The sequence below is a fragment of the Phocoena sinus genome, chromosome 11 (genome assembly GCF_008692025.1).
Source record: "Phocoena sinus isolate mPhoSin1 chromosome 11, mPhoSin1.pri, whole genome shotgun sequence".
Classification (NCBI taxonomy): domain Eukaryota; kingdom Metazoa; phylum Chordata; class Mammalia; order Artiodactyla; family Phocoenidae; genus Phocoena; species Phocoena sinus.
The window spans coordinates 68,848,151-68,870,347 of NC_045773.1; the positions used below are offsets into that span (position 1 = coordinate 68,848,151).

Sequence of the window (22,197 nt, forward strand, 5' to 3'; positions counted from 1 at the left end):
TGCTGGTAATTAACAATGAACAATTGAGTTACTGGGCTGCCCAGTTTCTTCCAGGGGCAGGAGAAGAACTCTCTCCATTGTGAGGATTTATAGAAACAGGGGGAGAGCAATAAAAAGCAGCCTTCACAGGCGCCTCCCCTGTATTGTTCAACATGCAGGCAGACCATCTGCAGCTGTTAGTCCCTCCCAGAGAGTACAAGGCACCTGGAGGAGAAAGTAAATGGCGGCAAACTTTCCGTTTTCCTCTTTAAGTAAAATGATCCTGACGTGAACGGTAGTGAGGAAAATGAAGATGAACTGGAATTGAATTGGGATTCACTTTTTACTACCACTTCTACCAACACAATGATTCCACGAGAACAGTCATTTGTGTTTGATTTCTGAACCGTTGGAATCTAGTCCTTCGTAGAAATTATTATAAACCATTACAAACACAAAAAAAATTCAAAGAATGATATAATACCAATAGTATTTTGGAAAATCTAAAAATCAGCAGTTTGCACAGCTGCCTTAGACTTGGGCTTTGTTTGGAGCTAGAACGGTTCAGAATTGGTGGAGGCCTCCTTGGTGCCCTCCCCTAGCCCCACCCTCCCTCCCTGAAGGTAACATCACCGTCCTGATGGAGCTCCATAGCCTTCCCTTCGTGCTTTTATACTCGCGCTCTGTGTCTCTAGTGCCCTGTAAACGTTACTTAGCCATTTCTTGACTTAAGGGTGGCAGAGTGTTCTCTTTATAACCGTTTGTCGGACTGTGCACCTGTGCTTGTGTGTTTTATGAATCTTTCATGTCCAAAGCTCCTATTCCCTCCCGCCCCGACAAAAAGTATTGAAAATTTTGGAATTTACACAAACGGTATGGGTCCATATATATCCTTCAGCAATTTTCTTTCTTTCAATCACCATTGTGTTTTTGAGATGTATTCACACTGCTACACGTAAATCTAGTTTATCCATGTTGAATTCTCTAGGGTGTTCCACTGTGTGACTGTATCACAGCTCTCGCTCCCTTATCCACCCCCTACTGGGGACCTTTGCGTGGTCTCCTGTCTCGCTCCCTTACGCACCCCCTACTGGGGACCTTTGCGTGGTCTCCTGTCTTGGTTCTTGTTCGTTTGACTGTCTGCTATGATAAGAACAATGCTGCCAGGAGTGCCCCCTCGGGCACACATGTGACACCATCTCAGGTATATGTTCCTAGGCGTGGAATTGCCAGGTGGTGGAGGTTGCATATCTTCTAGATATTGCAGATATCAGATATTGCCAGATTCATCCCCAATGGTTGGTCATAGACTTTATCTATACAATTCACTTCTCCCTGCTTCTCTTTTCCTTTTCTTTTTTTATTTGGAAATTGCTCTGCTCTGCTCTCTGGGTGTCCCCTGCCCACAGCTCTCTGTACAACAGTGCCCTCATGGTTTTCTGAATAGACATCAGTATTTTCAAAGCACCACTTAGAGCTTTATGTTGGTTATTTGGAACACAAAGCACCCATCGTTTGTATCTGAGCACTGACGACCCTGGCTTCTTGTTGGTAGGTCTTCCCCAAACTCATCATCAGTTTCCTTGGGGATTTAGGAAGGTCTTACCCAGCTCCACTATGCTTGCAACAGAATAGGTCCTGCAAAACAGTAAGAACTTTTCTGGGCTGAGACTGGCCAAACACAAGAGAGGACAGATGGAGGAGCCGGCCGTGGTATATTTTATCAGATACATTTTTGCAGATGAAGTCAAGAGGTTAGAATTTTGTCTACTGTGTTTGATTGTTATGGACTGTGTCCCCTCCAAACTTCACATGCTGAAATCGAATCCCTAATGTGATGGTATCTGCAGGTGGGGCCTTTGGGAGGTAATTGGGTCATGAGGGTGGAGCCCCCATGAATGAGATTAGTGCCTTTCTAAGAAGAGACCAGAGAGCTGGCTCGATCTTTTCAGCACAAGTGGACACAACGAGAAGCCGGCAGTCTGCGCCCAGGAGAGGGACCTCACCAGAACCTGACTCTGATCTCAGGCTTCCAGCCTCCAGAACGGTGAGAAATAAATCTCCATTGTTTATCAGCCACCTAGTCTGTGGTAATTTGTTACAGCAGTCCCAACTGATGGAGACATCGGTCAAATGCCTAATTCACTCAAAGCAGCACATAGGGTTTCTGCATATCTGCACAATGAAAAATATGGCTCTGGCAACTGGTAACAGGATCATCAGTGTTCAAGTGCTCAAAGGAATAGACAGCCCCTTCCTGGGGCTTGACGTATTTTTGCAAAGAAGAGTGATTTATAGAACCTGTGAGCAAATGTGGGTAGAGAGACGTGGTGACTGGGGACCATGGTGACCTCCACCAGTTATGCCAACTCATGTTGGTAGCCCAGGACTGTGGTAGCTCTGTGGCCAGGGCCTCTGCCCACTGCCTGGGCATTTGGTTCCCGACACCCAGAGTCACAGTTCATGACAATTCACTGAGCATCTACTTTGTCCTCGGCTCCATCACATATACACCTCGCTCAGCACTGAGATCAGTCCTGGGGAGTAGGTGTTCTTCTTCTCTTATGGACAAGGAAACGGAAATGCAGGAAGGTTAATGGGCCAAAGTCACATGACTAGCGAATGGCAGAGGTACCATCAAGCAGGGTTCTCCTGACTCTAGAGCGAGTGCTCTTTTTACTAAACCATGGTCGCTGTTCAAGACTCACCCCGGGGCTGATGCCCACAGCCTTCCATTCTCCAGAATGGCTGCTGAGGGAGTTGGAACTACTCAAAGGGTCTGGAGCCTTGGCAACTGGGAACTGGGCAGGGAAATGGGGTGGGGACTCCTTATTACTCCCAGCCTCCATCTTGAGCCTGGAAATTTGGCCAAGGACCTTGTGTCACCGAAGCTGACCCTATATTCACAAACACCTGTGGATTAGAATCGGCTCAGGTGGTGAGACTTTATCACTGGTCTTACAGAGCCACCTGAGTCCTTTTGGAACCAGCTGAGATGCCATCTCAGCCTCTGGGGCAGCTGCTTCCTTTTCTTTCTCCCTTACTCCAAAGGGTCAGCATTTGGATCATTCATTTCAGGTAGGATGAAAACATCTCTAACCCATCCAAGCCCTCGCATGTCTCCTCGCCAAGGTTGTGAGTGTTTCCTGCATGTCTTAAGGAACTCTGCGTTCACAAAGAGATACAAGTGTGGCACTTGACGGCTGAGGAGTGTTAGATTCATTTGTTCATTCAACCAGGGATCTGTAGACGTCCGCTAAGTCCCAGGGACTGTGATGGGCTGTTGGGCACAGGATATCATTTAATCCAACCACCCCCATTTTACAGATGTTGGAACCTAGGCACAGAGTCCCTTAGCTGGCGAATCTTTAAGGCAAAAATCTGATCCCTTAGATATCACTGATTTATTCAGCTAACACTTAGGGAGGACCTTCTGTGTGCCAATCACTGTGCTTGGGGCTGGGGGAGAAGGATAAAAGACTGAGTAATTACTATACAAGTGACAAGTTCTCTTATAGAAGCATATGCAGAGTTCCGTGTGAGCCCAGGGGAAACTGAGATAGCTCTGGGGAAGGGAAGCTTGGACTGTCTGCCTTTGGAAATGTCTCAGAAAGAGCTGCAAGTTCCGAAGGGAGGAAGATGTGTTCAAAGCTCAGAACCTTTTCTTCAAGCAAAGGCTTAAAGACAAAAAGAGAAACAGAAGTTGCTTTGGTTGAACCAGGTGAAAATCCTGGGGTCCTGCCATTTGCACCCTGGGTCCCCTCACCCTCACCCTGTGGTCCCAAAGGGGCCACAGGGTGGCCCAAATGGGTCCCCTAGAGCCCATTTTGAAAACCACTGGGCTGGCTGATGCCGGGAGGGTTGCTCCAGTTGTCTCCATCAGTGGTCCCTCCCCTCATCCTGGAATTCCTGGTCTCATACTGGGTGCCCAGGCTAGTCGGCTGAATACATTGATGACAGTCTGGCCTTTTGCTTTCTCTCAAATTTGTGGCTCCCGGGCTCAGAATTCCAAAAAGCATTTCAAGTCTCAGGCTTCATTTTCCACCACACGGGAGAAGGTGGCAGTGGTGGTGGCCTGTCTTTGGAGAATGGCAGGGACGCCACAAGAGGTCACTGCAGGAACACCGTTCAGGAGAAAAGAACTCCTCAGAGCGCTCTAAGCTGGAACAACGAGGTAGAACAGGGAGCCTTCAGGGTCAGTGCCTCTGTCGACCCTCATTAAGGCCCTGCTGGGATTCACCACTGTCACTGCCGGCTCTTCAGGTCAGGTAGCGTGCACTACCCGGTGGTAATCCGAGGGCCCCACGAGGCATTGCAGCTACAATGGCCTGTTCTCAGGGGTCGCTTCTGCGTGGCATGTGGTCAGCGTGGGACTCCCTGGGCAGCCCCAGATCTCGCTGGGCAGTGTCTGCAGCAGGTTTACCCAGAGATGGCCAGGAGTCCTCAACCCCTCCCTGGGCCTGGGCTGCAGGCGTGTGTACCCGGAGGAATCGCCCAGTGCAGGGGCCGGGTGAAGGCTTGGGTGAGGGGGGTCTCCAGGGTGGTACAGATTATTTACTCATCAGTCAGGTAGCAAATGCTGAGGCGTTCGAGCTACCGCCTGGGGCTTTCTTTTCCTAAAAGGCCTCTTTGACCAAGACTTCCTTGCTCAAAAATGCTCAGTGGCTCAACTGCCTATGAGAGAAATCTGGGGATTCAAGGCTCTCAGTGAACTGGCCCAGCTCACCGTGTTGGCCTTTTCCTTCATCTCAACTCCCCACAAAGCACAAAACAAACACATACCACACACACACACACACACACACACACACTGTATACACCCCCCACATACATATACATACACATCACACACACACTATATACACATACATCCATACCACACACACACACACACACACACACACACACACACACACACTGTATACACCCCCCACATACATATACATACACATCACACACACACTATATACACATACATCCCCCTCATACATACATATCACACACACACACACACACACACTGTATACACCCCCCACATACATATACATACACACACACTATATACACATACATCCATATCACACACACACACACACACACACACACACTGAATCAGCCTTCCCCCCGCCCCCCACCTCAGCACACACACGACAACTATCCCCTGCTCCCACCCTCCTCTCTGTGGTTCTGACTCCTGCTTATTCTTCAAGGCTCAGCTCAGGCCCATGGCCTTGGTGACACCCCCCAGGGGCCACTCCCTCTGTTAAGATCCTGAAGCTCTGATGGTCTGTCCCTCTCACCTGCCACATTTCACATGCTACTTGGTAGTGCTATGGGCCTTTAAAATTTTAATCGCAGGCACGTGGTAGAATTTTGATTGTGAGCTGCGGGAGATCCAGGCCCTGATTAAATATTGCTTGGAAGAGACACCTGAGAGAGAGGGCACAGCCCCTGTTCCTGGGATGGCTTCCTGGGCTCTCGCCCTGAGCTGCGAGGCCGTCAGAAAGCAGGGTTCCTGGAGTACATCACCTCTCGGTGAGTTACGCGCTAATGTCAGGCCTCTCGCTTTTACAGGGGTCAATGCGAGAATCACCTTGTGGAACATTTCGGTATCTTCTGTAAAACTGCAGCTGACCACATCGTTCACTGTGTCACTCGGTGTCCTTTATACAAAGGTCCCCACGATAAATTCTGGTCTGTGTTTAGTTCCAGAAGACATTCTATTTCTGCAGATAAATTAGTTAGTATGCTTCCTGTGGTCAGAAAATGAAAACTGTGTAACTCTGGGTACTCCTCTTTCTGCTTGGTGGCTAGATAAGACAGAGTCGGATTTATTGCCTGTGTGTTGTAATCCGCTCAGCTGTGGGCTCCAAAAGCACTTACTCCTTCTACTTCTTTTAAATGGACTTATTTTATGTTCAAATGTCTCATTCCACTTTTGCAAGATGTGTGAGCCTGGGAGTCATCTGGGGAAGCATTGACTTGGCCTGTTTATTGCCTGTGCTGGCTGCCGGGGGTACAGAGATTAATTTGACTGCACCCAGCTTTCCAGGAGCTCACATTTTAGAGTGGAGAATAGCTATGGAAATAATTACAAAACAAGGTTGGCGCTTCATCAGAGGTGCATGAGGCTAAAGGACAAAGCAGACTGGCGAGAAGCAGGTGGGCAAGGCTGCATGGAGGGGGTCAAGGCCAACTTGGTTTGGGGCTACAGTAGGAAGAGGACAGTGGCTAGAATAATACATGTGTCTAAATCCGGAATTAGATAAAGAGTTATCTTTTTAATGTATATATTCCCTTGTTCTGGCTATGCACCCTTCGAGGGCAGGCACTGAATCCCTGTCCCTCTGTGGACTCCATAATGCTCAGCCTGGGGCTGAGGGCCGTGCAGTGTGGTGGTTACAGCACAAGCTCTCAATCTGCATTTGCGTCCTTAGCTGAGCAAAGCTGGGTAGGTTCACCTTAACCCCTTTGGGCCTTAAGTAAAGGGAGGATAATAGTAGTACCTCCCGCATGGGGATTTTAGGAGCTTTAAAGAGGGAAATACAAGTAAAGAGCTTAGAGCCACGGCACATGGGGAAGTACTCAAGAAACGTCTGCTGATTCGTCCCAGCTGCATCACTGACAACACTTTACCACGTTGGGGAGCTGGCACAACAGACAGGGAAAGACACACGCAGCTGAATTCAGCAAAGCACTCTCACTCAGCCGCTCGATCTAGTTCAGTCAGTATCACTTCCACGTGATGCTTAATTGAAAAATAATAGTTTTATTGTTTCCTGAAATAGTGTGCGGGAGTCATCCCTGCTCTAAGTCCACCAGTAACTTGTTTGTTGATGATATTCTTAGAACTGGTCATTGATGATTTTCTTAAGAAACCCACCCCCTCCAGCTCTGGCTGTCACATCAAGGGGGCCCACTGGGCCCAATTCTTCTCTTGCCACACTGTCTCCGTTGGTTTCCCTGGTCACTGCCTTTCAAAAGGACCAGGGTCCCTTGGGTGGGCAGTGAATGCAGGCAGAACCACAATGTGGATTTTCAGCTGGGAAGGGGAGTAGAAGTCTTCTTAAGAGCAAAGATGCTTATGCACAGAATGGGCCTTTCCATGGGTGCTTGTCTGTGTGCCGGTGGTGTGGTGGGAAACGTTTAACAACTAGCTCTCTGGGAAAGAAAGCCCCAGTTTATAACAGTATTTGCCCTTGGTGTAAATACTCCCACTGTGGCTGATTTCAAGCTGCCAGTGGGATGTCACTGAGGGTGGAACTGGGAAGAGAGGCACAGAAGCACACCGTGAGACAGTGTGTCCAGGACACAGACGCAGTCATTGTAAATAACCTCATGAGCAGAGACAGCAGTAAAATGTAGTAAATCAATCAGGAAGTGATACATTTTGAGTGTTCCCCAAATTCCCGACACGGTGACATGCTCTCCACTGGGTCTGGCCTTCTTTCATCAGTCTGCTGTCTCTTCCACACGGGGCCTCTCACCTCACCACTAAGTATGCTTTACGAGATTACACTTCTGCAAATTTTCTTGGCCATATGTCTACTCATACAAACAGAGACATAGTCTTATGCAAAATACACGAGAAAACTTCTCCTGCTCAGACTTGCTTATTACTCCTGACCCCCCTAACCCCCCAAAACCCCAAACTCAACCAAGCGACTCCACCTGCACTTTCATGGAAACTTAGGAACATGTAGGTAAAAGAAAGAAATAATATCAAAGGGAATACTTGAAATGGAGGGTGAGGGAAAGTAGGGAGGAGAAGAAACAGACAAAGAAACAGAACAGAAAGGGGGAAGGAACCGCAACACAAACCCACAGAAATGCAAGGGTGAGACCAGGTGTAGTCACTGCCTCATCGCTGTACTGAAGCCCAAACTACAGGACGTCAGGAAGCCAAATACACCGAGCGAGTTGTTTTTGTTCTTACAGGAGCCAAGGCTAGTCTGAAGGGCAAGGGTTAAGGCAGGAAATGGCGCTGTAAATAATCTGCTGCATTGAGAGCTTTCTCTCAATGAGAAGAAGTCCCTTCTGAAATGTGTTCCTTGGGACACATGTGCACCGGCGGGTCCACAGCCCCATCAGACAAGCTCCTAAGGCGTCTGGATAGCAATGTGGCATTTGATCTCAAAATGGCAGCAGGGAGATGGTAACACTTCTTTTCTAATTGGGATAGTATGCTTTTAAAATAAATAGGTATTTCAAATGCTCTTAATTAGACTTTCAGCCAAAGTGCTTTCTGTTTCAAGTTTGCTGATTACTTCAGGCAAAGTTGGGCCCTGCTTCACCTGACACCTGCTATAGTTCATAAGAAGGCTCCCAGAGAGGTGAACGCAGGAATTAAGGCGGAGCCTGCGGTTGAAGAGACGCAGCAGGGTTGGGATGGGGGGGGGGGCGGGGGCATAGAGGATGGAACACCTCTTGCCCTGAAAGCCATGGAAATGACTCCCCAGGCCCTAGAGCAAAACTGCCCTTGGAATTACTTGAGTGGTATCTTCCACATCATTGTTTCTGTTCAACAAGCATCATGAAGACTGAAGAAGAGACCAGGTGGCAGCCAGAGCTAGGGATGACTCCCTCTCCTGTGACCTGCACCTCGGCACAGCTCCCCACAGAGGTCCCTGTGCCTTTCCCAAGCATGGCGCTATGAGTTAGGGCCCCGGGCAGCCCTGGCTGTGTGCTGGGGAAGGTGCTCCGCAGAATCCTGGCTCCAAGACCCTGCCCAGGCCTCTGGCAATGGGAGGTCAGGCCCAGCGCATCTGCCTGACCCCTCAGTCCCGGGGCCAACAGGAGAAAGCTCAGGCTCCATCAGTGTGTCTTAGGCTTCCTTGTTCTGTGTTTCTGATGTAATCAGTAGTTATTTGGTATGATCATTGTTATGACCAAAACTAAACAACCAACCTTCCCAATAATCCAAGTTACTAGGCTCAGATGGATTACCCTCATGACGCTGGGGCTCTACTCCATTACCCCCAGAGATTCTGCGCACAGGACTTCTCCAACTGCAGGTCATTCCAGGGGCCAGCCCCTTTCAAGGGGAATCCCGTTGTTCGGAATGTATGAATTGCTTATTTAATCAAAGCTCTAGAAGGCTTGATCCCGGGCTAGTGGGAGAGGATACGGGGGGCCCTGCCCGGGGGCCCTGCCCAGGAGCCCTGTTCCACCAGCCTTCCAGGGAGCTGCACACTCCCCCTGGGTGACTTCCTTGGGTCACATGTCACAAGGGGGCATTTTCTGCAGATGCCCACTGCCTAAAAGGTGCCCAGGCCCTCTTACAATATCACTCTGTTGGTTTAGTGTTTGCATTATTAATGTATGAAGTGGGCCCATCGTTTTTGTGGGCAGTAAATTGCATGGGGACCAAGAGCGCCCAGTGTGGACTCAGAGACCTGGTTCAAGTCCTAGTTTCAACACTTACTAGCCTGTGACCTTGGGCAAGTCACTGAATCACCTTCATCTGGAAAAGGCACTGCACTCTTAGGACTGTTGTGAGGATGAGGAGACGTGCACATGAAGCAGTGCACAGAGATAGTTCAGCCACTGGTAGCTGTTTTCATCACCAACTGTTACTGCTGAGATGAGTTAGTCGTGGTTCTAGAAAGCTCCGAGTAGGACCCTGAGGAGCTGGGACATAGGGGGTGAATCGTCCCTGGTCAATTGGTCCCAACTGACTGGTCCCAGAGAGGAGGGGCGTCCCAAGAAAGCTGCACTGACCGCAAACCTCCCCTCCTTTAACCTTCCCAAGGGTTCTGGATGGGTTGTTGTTCAGCTGGGCGTGGGCTTCCCAGACCAGGTCAGCCTGTATTACCTGCCCTGTCTGCTTGCAGGCTCCACTTTGTACTCACCTTGAGCTACTTGCTGCACGTGCCGCTGGGTGATTTCTTCCTTCAGGCGACCTGTCAAAGACACAAAGGAAACCACTGGTGAGTCTCCAGTGGGCTGGAGGAAGACGTGGCCTAGGAAGCAGGTGGCGAGCTAAAAAAATTAGGTAGAGTATGAAAGACCAAGCAAGCACAGCCCTGCAGGCCCTGGATGTGTGGAGCAAGAGGCTGCAAAGGCTGGGGCCCTGGCATAGCAATATAAGCGCACATTTCACCTTTGGACTATCTGTGGGTTCAGTTATCTTAGTATGTCACTCATAATCTTTGCTAGGGCTACAGTCTCTTAAACAGTTCTATGTGTCTATTACTAATGAAAGGGGAGGCAGGATTTGATCTTTTAACAATTTATAGGATCCCTTTTAAATCCACTTCTTTCTTTTAAGCTATAAGAAACTGTGTCCAAAAATATGGTGGTTTTAGTTGATGATAACCTTAATATGAACACAACAGTTGACCATTTGGTAGGAGACACATCTAATTCCACATTGCATCAATAAAGGTCTAGTGTGTAGATCAAGGGAGGTGAGAGCACCGCTGTACTCTGCAGTGGTCAGACCACAGCTGGTTATCTGTTCTAGGAGCTACTTTTTGTAAGGAACATTAGTAAAATAGAAAATACTTAGAAGGTGGTAACCGGGATGGTGAGGGCTCGGAAACCACGCCATGTGAGAAATGGTTAAGGTGACTGGAGATGTTTAGACAGGAAAAAAAATATTTGGAGTTATGGAGACAATGGCTGTCTTTAAAAATCTAAACATTGTTATAGGGATGAGAGAACAGATTTATTTTTGTCCTACTGCTGAGGGTAAAAGTCAAGTCGAATGAAGGCAGACTTGGGGCTCAATACGAGGAAGAAACAGCTCACAACGAGGACTGTCTCCATGTGGATTAAGTTGTCTCAAAATGGACTAAATCTCCTGGCAGAGCAGTGAGCCCCTTCCTGAAAATGCTCAAGCGGAAGCTGGGCAGCCATCTGTTGGGTTGTTAGATGGAGAATTCCTGCCCTGGGTAGGAGCTGGGACCAAATGACCTGCAGGCTTCCTCCATCTCTGAAACTCCGTGACGCCGTGCTTGAGGCATGGCTGCAACAGCAGCCCTGGGGTTAGTTTATGTCCAGGCGTTCAGCACACTTGTTAAAATGTCAGCGCTGTCTGTATTGCACATCCCATTTGGGAGATGTGATCAGGCCACTGGGGGATTCTGAGAAAGCCTGGGAACTTCATTGCTTCCTTTCCTCATATACAGTTCATTCTATGCCTCAAAGGCTACACCCGAACTGAGTTTCCAATGAAGCAGTCACAGGAGACCTTGTCACTCCCCAAAAGTTCTAGGGCACTCCTAGAATATTATGATTGGGAGGGATGGCAGAGGTCGTTCAGTTTAATTTCCCACACAATTTAGGAGTCCCTTCTACAGAATGAAATGGTCATTTCACCTCTGACTTATACGTACCCCGGCTGTTCCACTGGTTAAACTGTATATAAGGAATTGCTGATGTGCTATTGACACCTGATTCCTTGGAATTTTCCTATTTGGACCTGGTGTGTTCTCTGGAACAGCATAGAAAAAGGATCCTCTCGCATGAGCAGTGAGACCCCTTTACACACCTGAGGGTGCTATGGTTTCTCCACTTAGATGTGTCCTCTCTGGGTTAAACATCCCCAGTTCTTCCAGCTCCACCTCGGAGGCCACCGTCTCCTGGTGTGTCACTGTGCAGGTCTGCCCTGCCTTCCACGTGTCCCCCCTGGAGAGAACTACGCACAGAGAGGGAGCCAATGACTGGGGGGAAGCAATCATTGCACCCTAATTCCAAGTGGGGGCGAGTGAGAACTTAGAGAATGTGTTGGAAGGGGGTGAGGAGGCGGAAACCTAGCCCATGGATGAGTACTGGATGAGCCTGGAGCCACCAGGACCTGAAACCCAGCCCAGCCATGGCCAGAGGTGGGCTCTCTTCCCCACGTGACCCTACTGTCTGCACCAGCAGAGTCGACAAGTTGGGGGCACAGGGGTGGTGCTGGGCTGAGCCTCCAGTCTGCCTCAAACATTGCTGACTTAATTTTTAAAGACGCACGGCACACACAGTCTTCAAATAAAAGGAGACGGTGCTACGGCAAATGCAGCGGCCCATTTAGACACCTCTCTCGGTTTCGAGGAGGTCATCGAGGGCTTTCTCACGCCCACAGTATGGAGCACCGATGCTGCTGTGGTGCCTGGCTGGTTTCCTGGGTATCTGGCGCAGGTGCCACGAGCCTCTAACGTGCCTGGGTACCACCCTCCTAATGAGACTGGACAGTGACCTGCTCCTTTAGAGCCCATACGGGCTGCCTGCCCCCCTGGAAACTACCTCCCCGACAACAAGCCTCCCCGCCAAAGAATGTCCTCGACGGCTGGCCTCCCTGACCCTGCGACTCCCCAGCTATGTGCCTCCCATAGGTGCTCAGCCTAGTGTGTTGTGGCTTCCCCTGTTCCTACCGGAGTGACCAGGCTCCCCTTCCCAAGCCCTGGGGAGGCTATTTTGGAATGACAGTGTGAAATATTCTCTACAGATCCAGCCTGGGAAATACTGCTCATGAAAATAAAGAGGCGGGGTTTTGCCACCAGGACTGAGAGTTCTATAAACTGCACAAACATAGATACCTATTCCCAGAACAATGAGCCATCCCTCGGGGTCGTGAGGTGGGTCATCGGAATGCCGCAAATTGATAAAGGTAGGTGGAAAATCTGTTTAGTGATGCTCAATTCTGGCCGGTTGGCTAACACCTCCCACCACATGGCATTTTTTGCTTTTGAGGTCTTCCCAAACAAGCTTCTAAAAATAGCCTTATGGGCTGATACCTAATTGCATTTTCCAACAGAGCCATTCTTCATGTGAAGGTAACAGTCTCTGTAATCGGCTGGATCTTGCAGCTCCATAGGTCTTGGCAGAAGAAGGAGTTGAGGGGGGTTGCGGAATTCACTCAGCATGCAGCTCGCTGTCATTAGCACGGTGATAAATCTGCTACTTTTGGCCTGGGTTCCTGGACACATCCCTGTCCCGAGGTATGGAAAAGAGATGAAACGGAAACAGAGAACTCCCAGCCTGAGGCAGGAGATGGTCTGGGAGGGAAGCCGGGGAGGGGAGGAGCGCTCTGCTTGTAGGAGAACGGCGGTAATTTGTAATTTTGCCTCCGGCAACTTACAACAGTATACGCTGGAAACACCTTCTCTCGCTTTTGGATTCATTACTTGACAAGAGTGGAGGTGGCAGCAAGGGGTGCAGGGGTACGCTGAGCTCCAGGAGAGAGGCATGACCTTTAAAAACACCTGCGTGCAGGGTGCGTGCCAAGTGGTGGTTCGTATGAGAGGTATTATCATCACGCAGAAGCAAACTCATTCTTTTACAGTGATCCTCAGTTTTCTGGATAAAACAATTTTCCTCAAGCTTCACAGTGTATTTTGCACGCGTGTTAGCTTGAAACCGTTCACCAAGCGAAAGCTGTTTAGCTGGTCCAGAACAGAGCCCTTCACTTATTCTCCCTAATTACAGAGGTGTAGGCAGAGAGAATTAAGTTCAAATCCCAGCTCTGCTACTTCCTAGTAGGGCAGGTTACTGGACATCTCTAAGCCTCAATTTTAGCATTTGAAAAATAGGGATAATAATATAACTGTGATAATACCTGCTTTACTGTATCTCAAGACTCGAGGGTGGATCAAGAGATAACGTACCAGCATCTGTGACACATGACACTAGCTTTAGGCATCAAGGTACTGTCAGACATGTTGGAAGGATACTATGTTCATAAGATGACAGGCCCTGAAGGGCAAAGGGCTAAATGTCGATCAATGCTAGAGGGAAGTTCAGAGGAGGAAAAGGTGGGTTAGTGGCACTAGGAAAGGCAACATTACTATAAAGGTGAGACTTGAGTAGGTTCTGAAAAGTGCAAGGGGTTAAGGGGGCCGTTGGGAAAGGCCCAGAGAGCTGGGCCCTTAAAATCGGGCACATCTCCTCCTTGCTAATAAATATTTCCAGTCACAGAGAGCTGTTGGAGCAAGATGGTGGAGGAGGCCAGGTATACATTGGTTTGGGGCAGGGGTTGGAAGGAGGGCTTGAATGGGGGAGTAAGGCTGGGGGGAGACCGAGTTCTAATCATACTAGAGTCCAGGATCCTAGGTAATAATTACCAAGGGCTTTGGACCCAGGTAAAAATCTCTTCTTCCATTTGACTATACTACTATTGTATCCCGGGAAAATCAAATGAAAATAAACTTCAGTAGCAGGATTGGGGTGTGGCAAGAACACACAGAATGTTTCCTGCCTGAGGGACCTCTTTGAAAGGGAGGGTCTAGTTAGTGGTTCTGAATTTGGAGCATCGATTGTGGCTGTGACGTAGAAGCCAGTTTCCCTGTGCTCTAAATAGAGGATTGTGATTACCAAAGGCTGGATTCCCTAAGCTGTTTGTAAGGCTATCTGTGAAAAGAATGGGCCTAGCATAAAATGAGCTTGCAAGCCTTAGATGAATTTCCAAGAAACGAGTACATAAATCATTTGAAGCCTTAAAATCAAGCACATTGATCTCCTTGCTAATAAATATTTCATCAGGCTTTACCTAAACTTGTTTGTGTAACTTGAGTGTCTATTGAGGCAAGAACCACCTCTTCCCACCATAGCAATGGCGGGTAAAATTAAAAACGAGAATATCGAGAAGACTTTGCTGGGTTAGATTACAAGACGTATTTCTGAACACCAGGAGCAGGACAGAGATGCAAAATGGAAAGTGGAGCTTAAGCCTTCAGCCTCGGGGCTCTGGTCCAGAGGCATGAAGGAGGTTGAAAGTGCAAGACATGGTTGGAAGCTGCAGGGTGGGGAGAGACTCCCCACCACCCAGCGTGTGAGTGAAAGGGGACGGAGGAAAACAAGGGCTGCCTGATGTCGCCTGGGGCTTGGGTCACGCCCACTGCAAGCCCAAGGTGGAAGAAAGGGCAGACTCAGCCTCTCTGCTTGCTAAGCCGAGCCGCCCACTGACTCTGACCAGGTCGGCCACAGCCCTGTCCCAATACTGCCGGGAGCAGTTGCTCCAAATTGTCCTTCTTAGAGCTGCTTTTGTACTGGGGGCCTGGAGGGTCTGTCAGACTGAGAGGGATGAGCACAAAGGGACAGGGAGAAAGAGAAAGAAATAAAATGGTTTTCATTAAAAACGAACCTGCCCACCAAAATGCCAAAGTATAATGCTAAAAAAAGATAGCAAAACCAATGGTTGGGACCTGAATTTGTTATAGATGAAAAAGTAGTTTTCTGGACAGGCAGAAAAAGACATTTATTGATACAGAAGCACAGAGGGCTGAATGAGACGTACTCTTCAGTTTACTGCACACCATTCTTGTCAGCCTGGGCAAAGCCGTGCGCGCGCGCACGTGTGAGTGCAAGTGTGTGTGCATTTTTATCCCCGTGCCTCATGCCCCAGCCCTATTCCTGTGCCCTGCTTCTTCTAACAGGCACACATTCTAACTGGTTTGATGCATACCCTTTTATTGTATGTAATCTTACATCTGCGTTATAAGTGTTCTGTGCTACAGAGCTCATTCTGTTTCCTGCTTATTTATCAGTACTGTGTTTTTGACATCTACCAGTTTTGCTATATGTGCATCTACTTCTCAGTTCATAAGTGCTACATACCTTCCATATTGTGTACCCCCAAATTTTACTTCCCTTTCCTGAGGCTGGAACAACTAGATTGCCCACCATTCCCACTAACAGAAATAGCGCTGTGATGACCATCCTTCAACACGTAGTCTGGTTAAGTCTGTGAGAAAACTCCTTTGTTGGGTCTCAGCAGATCAGTATATTGAATTTGAGGCACTGTTCTCCAACAGGACTGTGCCAGTCTACACTCCCAAGACAGACGTCAAAATAAGCATGTTGAGAATACCCGAAGAGACGAATGCAGGCATGAGATTTCTTTAAAAGGAATAAGAAATCATGCAGCAAATAGGTATAAATGAAATAAGAACAGGTGGATAGGAAAGAAATTTTGAAATGATAACTAGAATCCCTGAAACAAACAAACAAAAAGATAGAAGGAATAAGGGACTAAACCCCAGACTGGACATATTTTAAGGGTGAATTAGTGAACTGGAAGCTAATATAGAAAAACTCATCCCAAACACAGCACAGAAAGCAAGAGGTAAAAATGGAAAGAGCAGTTAAGAGTCACGGAGAAGAGATTGAGAGGTTTCATCATTTGCCTGATAAGAGTCCTAGAAGAAGGGAATGAGGCAATGGTGAAGAACCAATATTTGAAGAGATAGCAGTTGAGATTTTCCAGAATTGAAAAAAACATAAACCCTTGGGTTGACAGTGCACTCTGAGCATTGAGCAGGATAAATAAAAGTAAATCTACCCCCGGACATATCATAGTGAAACTGTATAACTTCTGGGGAAAAGAGCCACTATTATCAGCTTCCAGGGGACCTGCAAAGACCAACTTAGACAACAGCCCCGGCCGCAGTGACAGCAATAGGTCCTGGAGACAATGGAGGGAAATAACTGTCAACCTGAATTTTATACACAGTCCAACTATCATTCATAGGTGAGGACACAATAAAGTCATTTCCCAGGCTTCCCTGGTTAAGAATCCGCCTGCCAATGCAGGGGACACAGATTTGTGCCCTTGTCCGGGAAGATCCCACATGCCGCGGAGCAACTAAGCCCGTGTGCCACAACTATTGAGCCTGTGCTGTAGAGCCCGTGAGCCACAACTACTGAAGCCCACGTGCCACAACTACTGAGCCTGCGCTCTAGAGCCTGCGAGCCACAACTACTGAAGCCTGCGCACCTAGAGACCCTGCTCCGCAACAAGAGAAGCCACCACAATGAGAAGCCCGCACACCACAATGAAGAGTAGCCCCCGCTCGCCGCAACTAGAGAAAGCCCACGCACAGCAACGAAGACCCGACACAGCCAAATATATATAAATAAAATAAATAAATTTATTTTTTAAAAAAGTCATTTCCCATCATAAGAGGACTAAGCTTTCACCACCACTCCCCCGCCCCCATCTCCGAAAGGACTCACTGAGAGGCAGCCAAGCAAGAGAGCATGGACTCTGGAGCTAGGCTCCCTGGTCAGCAGACCAGCCAGGCCACTTGCTGGGCAAATTTGGGTAAGTTATGAATGTCAGTGTGCCTCAGTTTCCTCATCTGCAAAACAGGGATAATGACAGTATCTGTTGACAGGACCGAATTAGGTCACATGTGTAAAGGGCTTGGAAGAGTGCATGGCATATAGTAAGAACTATATAAGTGTAAGTCATTATTATCATGATCAGCAAGAAGAAGAACACAGAGAAATGTGGAGGATAAAGAAACAATGATGAACATAAAATAGTAGAGTACTTAAGTAAAAATATTTAAGTAGCTACCATAAACACCCTGTGTGTGTGTGCATGTATGTGTGAAAACTAAAACTTTAAGCAGTAATAACACTGGAGCTAAGGTGACAGACCGTCCAACGGGGACTTAAAGCAAGCTACAGCCCTGGATGTGGGTGGAGGAGGATGGATTTGGAATAACTACAGACATTGTTACACTTACTTTTTAACTCTAGAAGAATAGAAATATGTAGTATAGCAGCCAAATCAATAGAGAATAAAAAAAAATGCAGGGGAGAGGATTGCAGAGAGGGAATGCCAACATTTTAACAATTCAACACGGCAGGAAAGGCGAAAAGAAGCAAAGAAGACAGTGAGAAAAAAAGGGCATAAATAATCCTGTTTGGTCAAACAATGGCAAGAGCCTTCCATATATGTGTATGTGTATAATTGTGTGTGTGTGTGTGTGTGAGCACACGCACACCCATATACGCGCTTATATGAGTGTGGAGGTGATGTGCATGGGAATCTACAAAGCTGTTACAATGGGTTAGCTGTGGATGGAAGTGCTGTGGTGGATGAAATGGGTAAGGAGGTGAGAGCCAAGGAAGATGAAAACAAAATCACACATCAATAAGTGTGTATGATTTATGGTTTATGTAAAAGTATATTTGTGTATATTTATGAAAAGAAATGAAAATTTAAAGACCCACTGCAATATGCTTCCCGGAGAGGGAAATGTGATGCTACTGTAGCATGCTGAAAATTGTGCTGGGGCACCTGCCACACGTGCGATGACTGAAGATACTCACAACCGGGGCCTCAGTGATAGGCTGGGGGTGATGGGGAGTGTTGCAGTTTATTTGTCAGAGCTCTGTTTTTGCTCAGGAACATGATTGAGAAGGGGGGAGGATGGAGGATGGAGAGTCACAGGGAGCCCAGGACAGCAGCAGCAACCCAAGAGCTGTCCACTGGCCTGGGCTGGGGGAAGCACGTGGGAGGTCTCCAGCCCTCCCTAGGTGCAGAAGAAGACAAGTCCTTCCTGGGTTCCCTAGAGACAAAGGTCCAGTGACAGAGCACAGAGTGGGAGACCGGAAATGGTCTAAATGCTGGGCAAATGTTTTTAAGCCTTCTCATTCCAAAATGTTATTTCAGTTCTCCAGAATTCAAGCTTCTTCTTCCATTTACTATCATATTTGGTAACATTATTAAGTCACACAGAGAGGAAAACGCAGCTCATTCTGAAAATATCAATAATTTTAAGAAAACACGTATTGTAACTTGCTTTGATTCCCCTCATGGGGCTTTTCACCAGGACACCCCATCACCTTGGTCCTCCCTTGTAGAAGAGGATGTGCCCTGTAATTGATGAGCATTTCAGCTCGCGATGAAACCACCAGACAGCAGTCTGGGCTACTTTCTTATCTCTAGGATGGTATATGATAGTACTTTGGAGGACGCTCTCATTTATAAAATATGACCAAATGATACCATGTCTGGGAGACCCAATTCTTTTCCTATGGGATATTCATTCTGGTTACCCAGGTAATCATAATAATCATAGAAGATGAGCACATTCTGTCTGAAGCTTAGGCATTTGGCTATTGTACACGCTTAATTAAGCTAAGGAGCTTATTGATATCACTATTCCAGTATGTGATAATATTCCATAAACATATTCAGAGAATTAAGTAAATAAGTGCGTTTGTTAAAAGCTCAAACAAATGTGCAAGTAGGTAAAGCATAAGGAAAATTTTCAGCTCAGCAACCAGCATGAATTGTTACATACTAAACATCTCAGGGAGCTGAGGATTCATGATTGTGTTGGCATCCATTCAAAAGATGTTACTTCAGATGTTTCGAAGTTCTTATCTCAGCAAGGGAGGAATATAACTAGCTTCCACGACCTGCCCTGGAGGAGTAGGTATAGATCACAATCCTTCTTTCTGTGTGAAGACATGGCTCTGGTTGCCAGGGATGCTATTTGGGGCGAGGGGAGGGCCCGTGCAGCATGGCCTCTGACCTCCATCCCTGAAGCCCCAGGGGTAGTAGCACAGGACACTCTCAGAGGTGCCTGGACACATTCAAGGCTCCCCTGCTCCAGGATGGGGGCGCAGGTATATTCCACCTATTCCCAATGTCCCCTGCTCATGCTGGAGGCTAGTTTGTATGGCCCCCTCACTGACCGTGGAGGTAGAGGGCAGGGTTCACCTAGGGAATATAAAATACCCGCCAAGCACTAAGATGTTTGAGTTGGCAATGTATGTAGTTTTTAGATGGATTAACATGAAACTAGTGAGTTTTACATTGCTCTTTGATATAAATAATAAACTGTCTCACTCCAAGATAAAGTTTGGTTCTATTCACTTAGTTTTAAAAATTAGCTAGTGCTTAAAAAAAAGTCAATGGAAAGAAACATGCCCCAGTTAAGGTTCACTGCTGGTCAGACTGCCAGCTGGCATGTGAAATCACTGCTGTACACGGAGCGCTTCTTGACGTGGGAATTGTTCTCCGTCTGAAGAGGCTGGAGATTAGGGGAAACGTGTCAGTGAGTTTGTAAATAAAAGACGAAGTCGTACGGAAATGGTTTCAGCTTCCAGGTTCAAAAGTCATTGTTTATGTGCTGCTACACCTGTTGCTTCTTTCTTGCACAATGGGCCAAGCCCTTGTCTAATCCACGAGGGCTCCTGTGCTCTGTCTCTGCAGTCACGGGGCTGGGGGCGGGGGGCTGGGATCTATTAGTGCACCTTGGGAGAATCACCCAGGGGAGCCAATGGGGGCTAAGCTTAAGGGAAGGAGCCAGTGGGAAGACTAGGAAATGGTGGTGGAAGTGGGAAGCCAGAGAAGGGTGGTTGGCCTTCTGAGAGCACCGAACAGCGGTGAAGACTCATTCTGTAGGAGGGCCGTGGAAGCTGGCAGGAGAAATGGCAGCGGGAACCCTGGGCCTGGAAGAGTGGAAAGAACACGGGCTTTGGGAGGAGGCGAGTTGGGATTGCCAGTGACTACCTGTGAGTGACCTTGGGCCACTTCATCCCTTTGAGTTTCAATTTCTTCACTAAAATTGGGTGATAACACCACTCTGGTAAGGTTGCTACAAGAATTAGACAAGATATACATCAAGCACCCAGCACAGTGCCTGGCACATTGTAGGGGCGCAAAGTGGGGTAGCATTGGTGGTGGTAATAGTAAAAGTAATTATTATGGGGGGGATGAATTACAAATAATACTGTATGGAGGACAGGAGAAAACAAACCCACGGCAGTTGTTTCTAAGGCCTTGGTTATGTTCACATATGATATGACAGCAGCATTTTCCCCCGTTCCCTTTCCTGAAAGCCATCTAAGGTCTTAATTAACTCGTTTCCTTGGGCCCAGTGGACTGAATGGAGGTGCTCTATCCCCCAGTGGGCGCAATGTCCCTGCAACAGTCCCAACTCAGGGCTTCGGCAGCCACTGAGTCCAACTCCAACTTTTTACAAATGTAGGACCGCACAGACTACACCCCTGCCTTTGGATCGGTTACTCAGCCTCAAGTTCACCATCACTTTCATTAGTAACGGGGTCTTTCATATTCCTTTATGATGATAAATATGATTGACTTCTGCAAGTGTAACTAAATGACTTTTAATAAGCTTGCTTGAAATGGTGGTGGTAATGGCTCTATTTTCAGAGCCTGAAATGATTCCTACCCTCATCCTTTTATTTTGTTTAATTTTCCAGAAAACAGCACTAGAGCTCTTTCTCCTGAGGTTTCTGTGGTGGCTAAATATTCCTAGCAAGGAGAGGGGTAGGGGAGCGGCTAAGAGGGAATTGCCGGCCATTTCACAGAGGATGCTCTTTAGCAAGAATGTGGTTCCCCTCCCTGAACTTGAACTCTGCCTTCATGAAGTTCTAGCGTACACGTCTCTATTTCTGTACAGATTTCAGTCCCAGTAGTTAAAAGCTGGTCATTTTGGGGATAAGCGGAACCCAGGGAGTTAGGACTAGAAAAAGGAGGCAAAGCAGATCACAAAACCAGGATGGAGGCTTTTGCGGCAAAGCTTTGGGAGAGATGAAGGAAGCGGAAGGGCGAGTGCCCCCCAGCCTGAGAACTACACTTCTTCATTCATCAGGAGGGCGAGGAAGGGGATGCGGGTCAGAACACGTGTAAGTACGGCTGACGGCGCCGGGTTCGGTGCTGCGGAGTCCGCAACTCCGGGTGAGAACATCGGAAAGGGGGGTGAACACTCAGAGGGAAGGAAACAGGCACAGAGAAGGAACTGCCATCATACACAAAAGCGGAAATAATTTACCAGCTTCATGCTGAAACTTTAGGGGAGAGAGACCCTGAAGTTTCTTCAGTGCATAAGGAATGGTGAGTGGAAGTCAAGTATACAGAACCCATCGCGACAGACTGAAGATGAATTAGGTGTTGCGCGTTCTTTCGTGTACTCGCTTTAGTGTTTTGTTTTGGTGAATATAAAAATGTTTGCAGGGCCTTTCATGGGTTTACGCACAAACTCAGTCTTATTTTTCACAAAAAGCCTTAATCCTTAATTACGACTTTTCCTATCACAGGATATTCAAATCCCTCGTGGCTGGGGATAGATGAATAGCTGCACTCTATAAATTAGAAGACACGACAGTGCACATCTCAGGGCACAGCAACTGACGAGAATCCTCATTTCAGCAGAAGCTACTTTCCTCTCAGCTCATGGAGTATACTGGTGGTCAGCTGCTTCAACAGCCCAACGGGTGTCAGGAGGCGAGCAGATCTTCACATTCTTTGGACTGGGGAAGATTAAAACTCTCAGAATTAGGAGCAGGTGCTGCCTTCTATGGGAGAGTCTGAATATTATCTTTGAGGCAAACACAGCTCTGTTTGAGATAATCTAACAACTTTAATGGACCATTTGAGTCTCTACATGTAAGGTTCAGCTCCACCATTCTTGGGGAGGCTCTACACATGAAATAACCCCAATACAGGTGCTTCACGATGAGAGTCGG

At 47.7% G+C, this 22,197-nt stretch overlaps 1 protein-coding gene across 1 annotated transcript in view; it reads right to left on the minus strand.

Annotated features, from left to right (window-relative positions):
• KIF6 (kinesin family member 6) overlaps positions 1-22,197 on the minus strand; it is a 382,614-nt gene that overhangs the window by 24,792 nt on the left and 335,625 nt on the right. Inside the window, exon 16 of the mRNA XM_032648910.1 lies at positions 9,831-9,881. Within this exon, the coding sequence (XP_032504801.1) occupies positions 9,831-9,881 (51 nt within the window). The remainder of the gene's footprint in view (positions 1-9,830; positions 9,882-22,197) is intronic.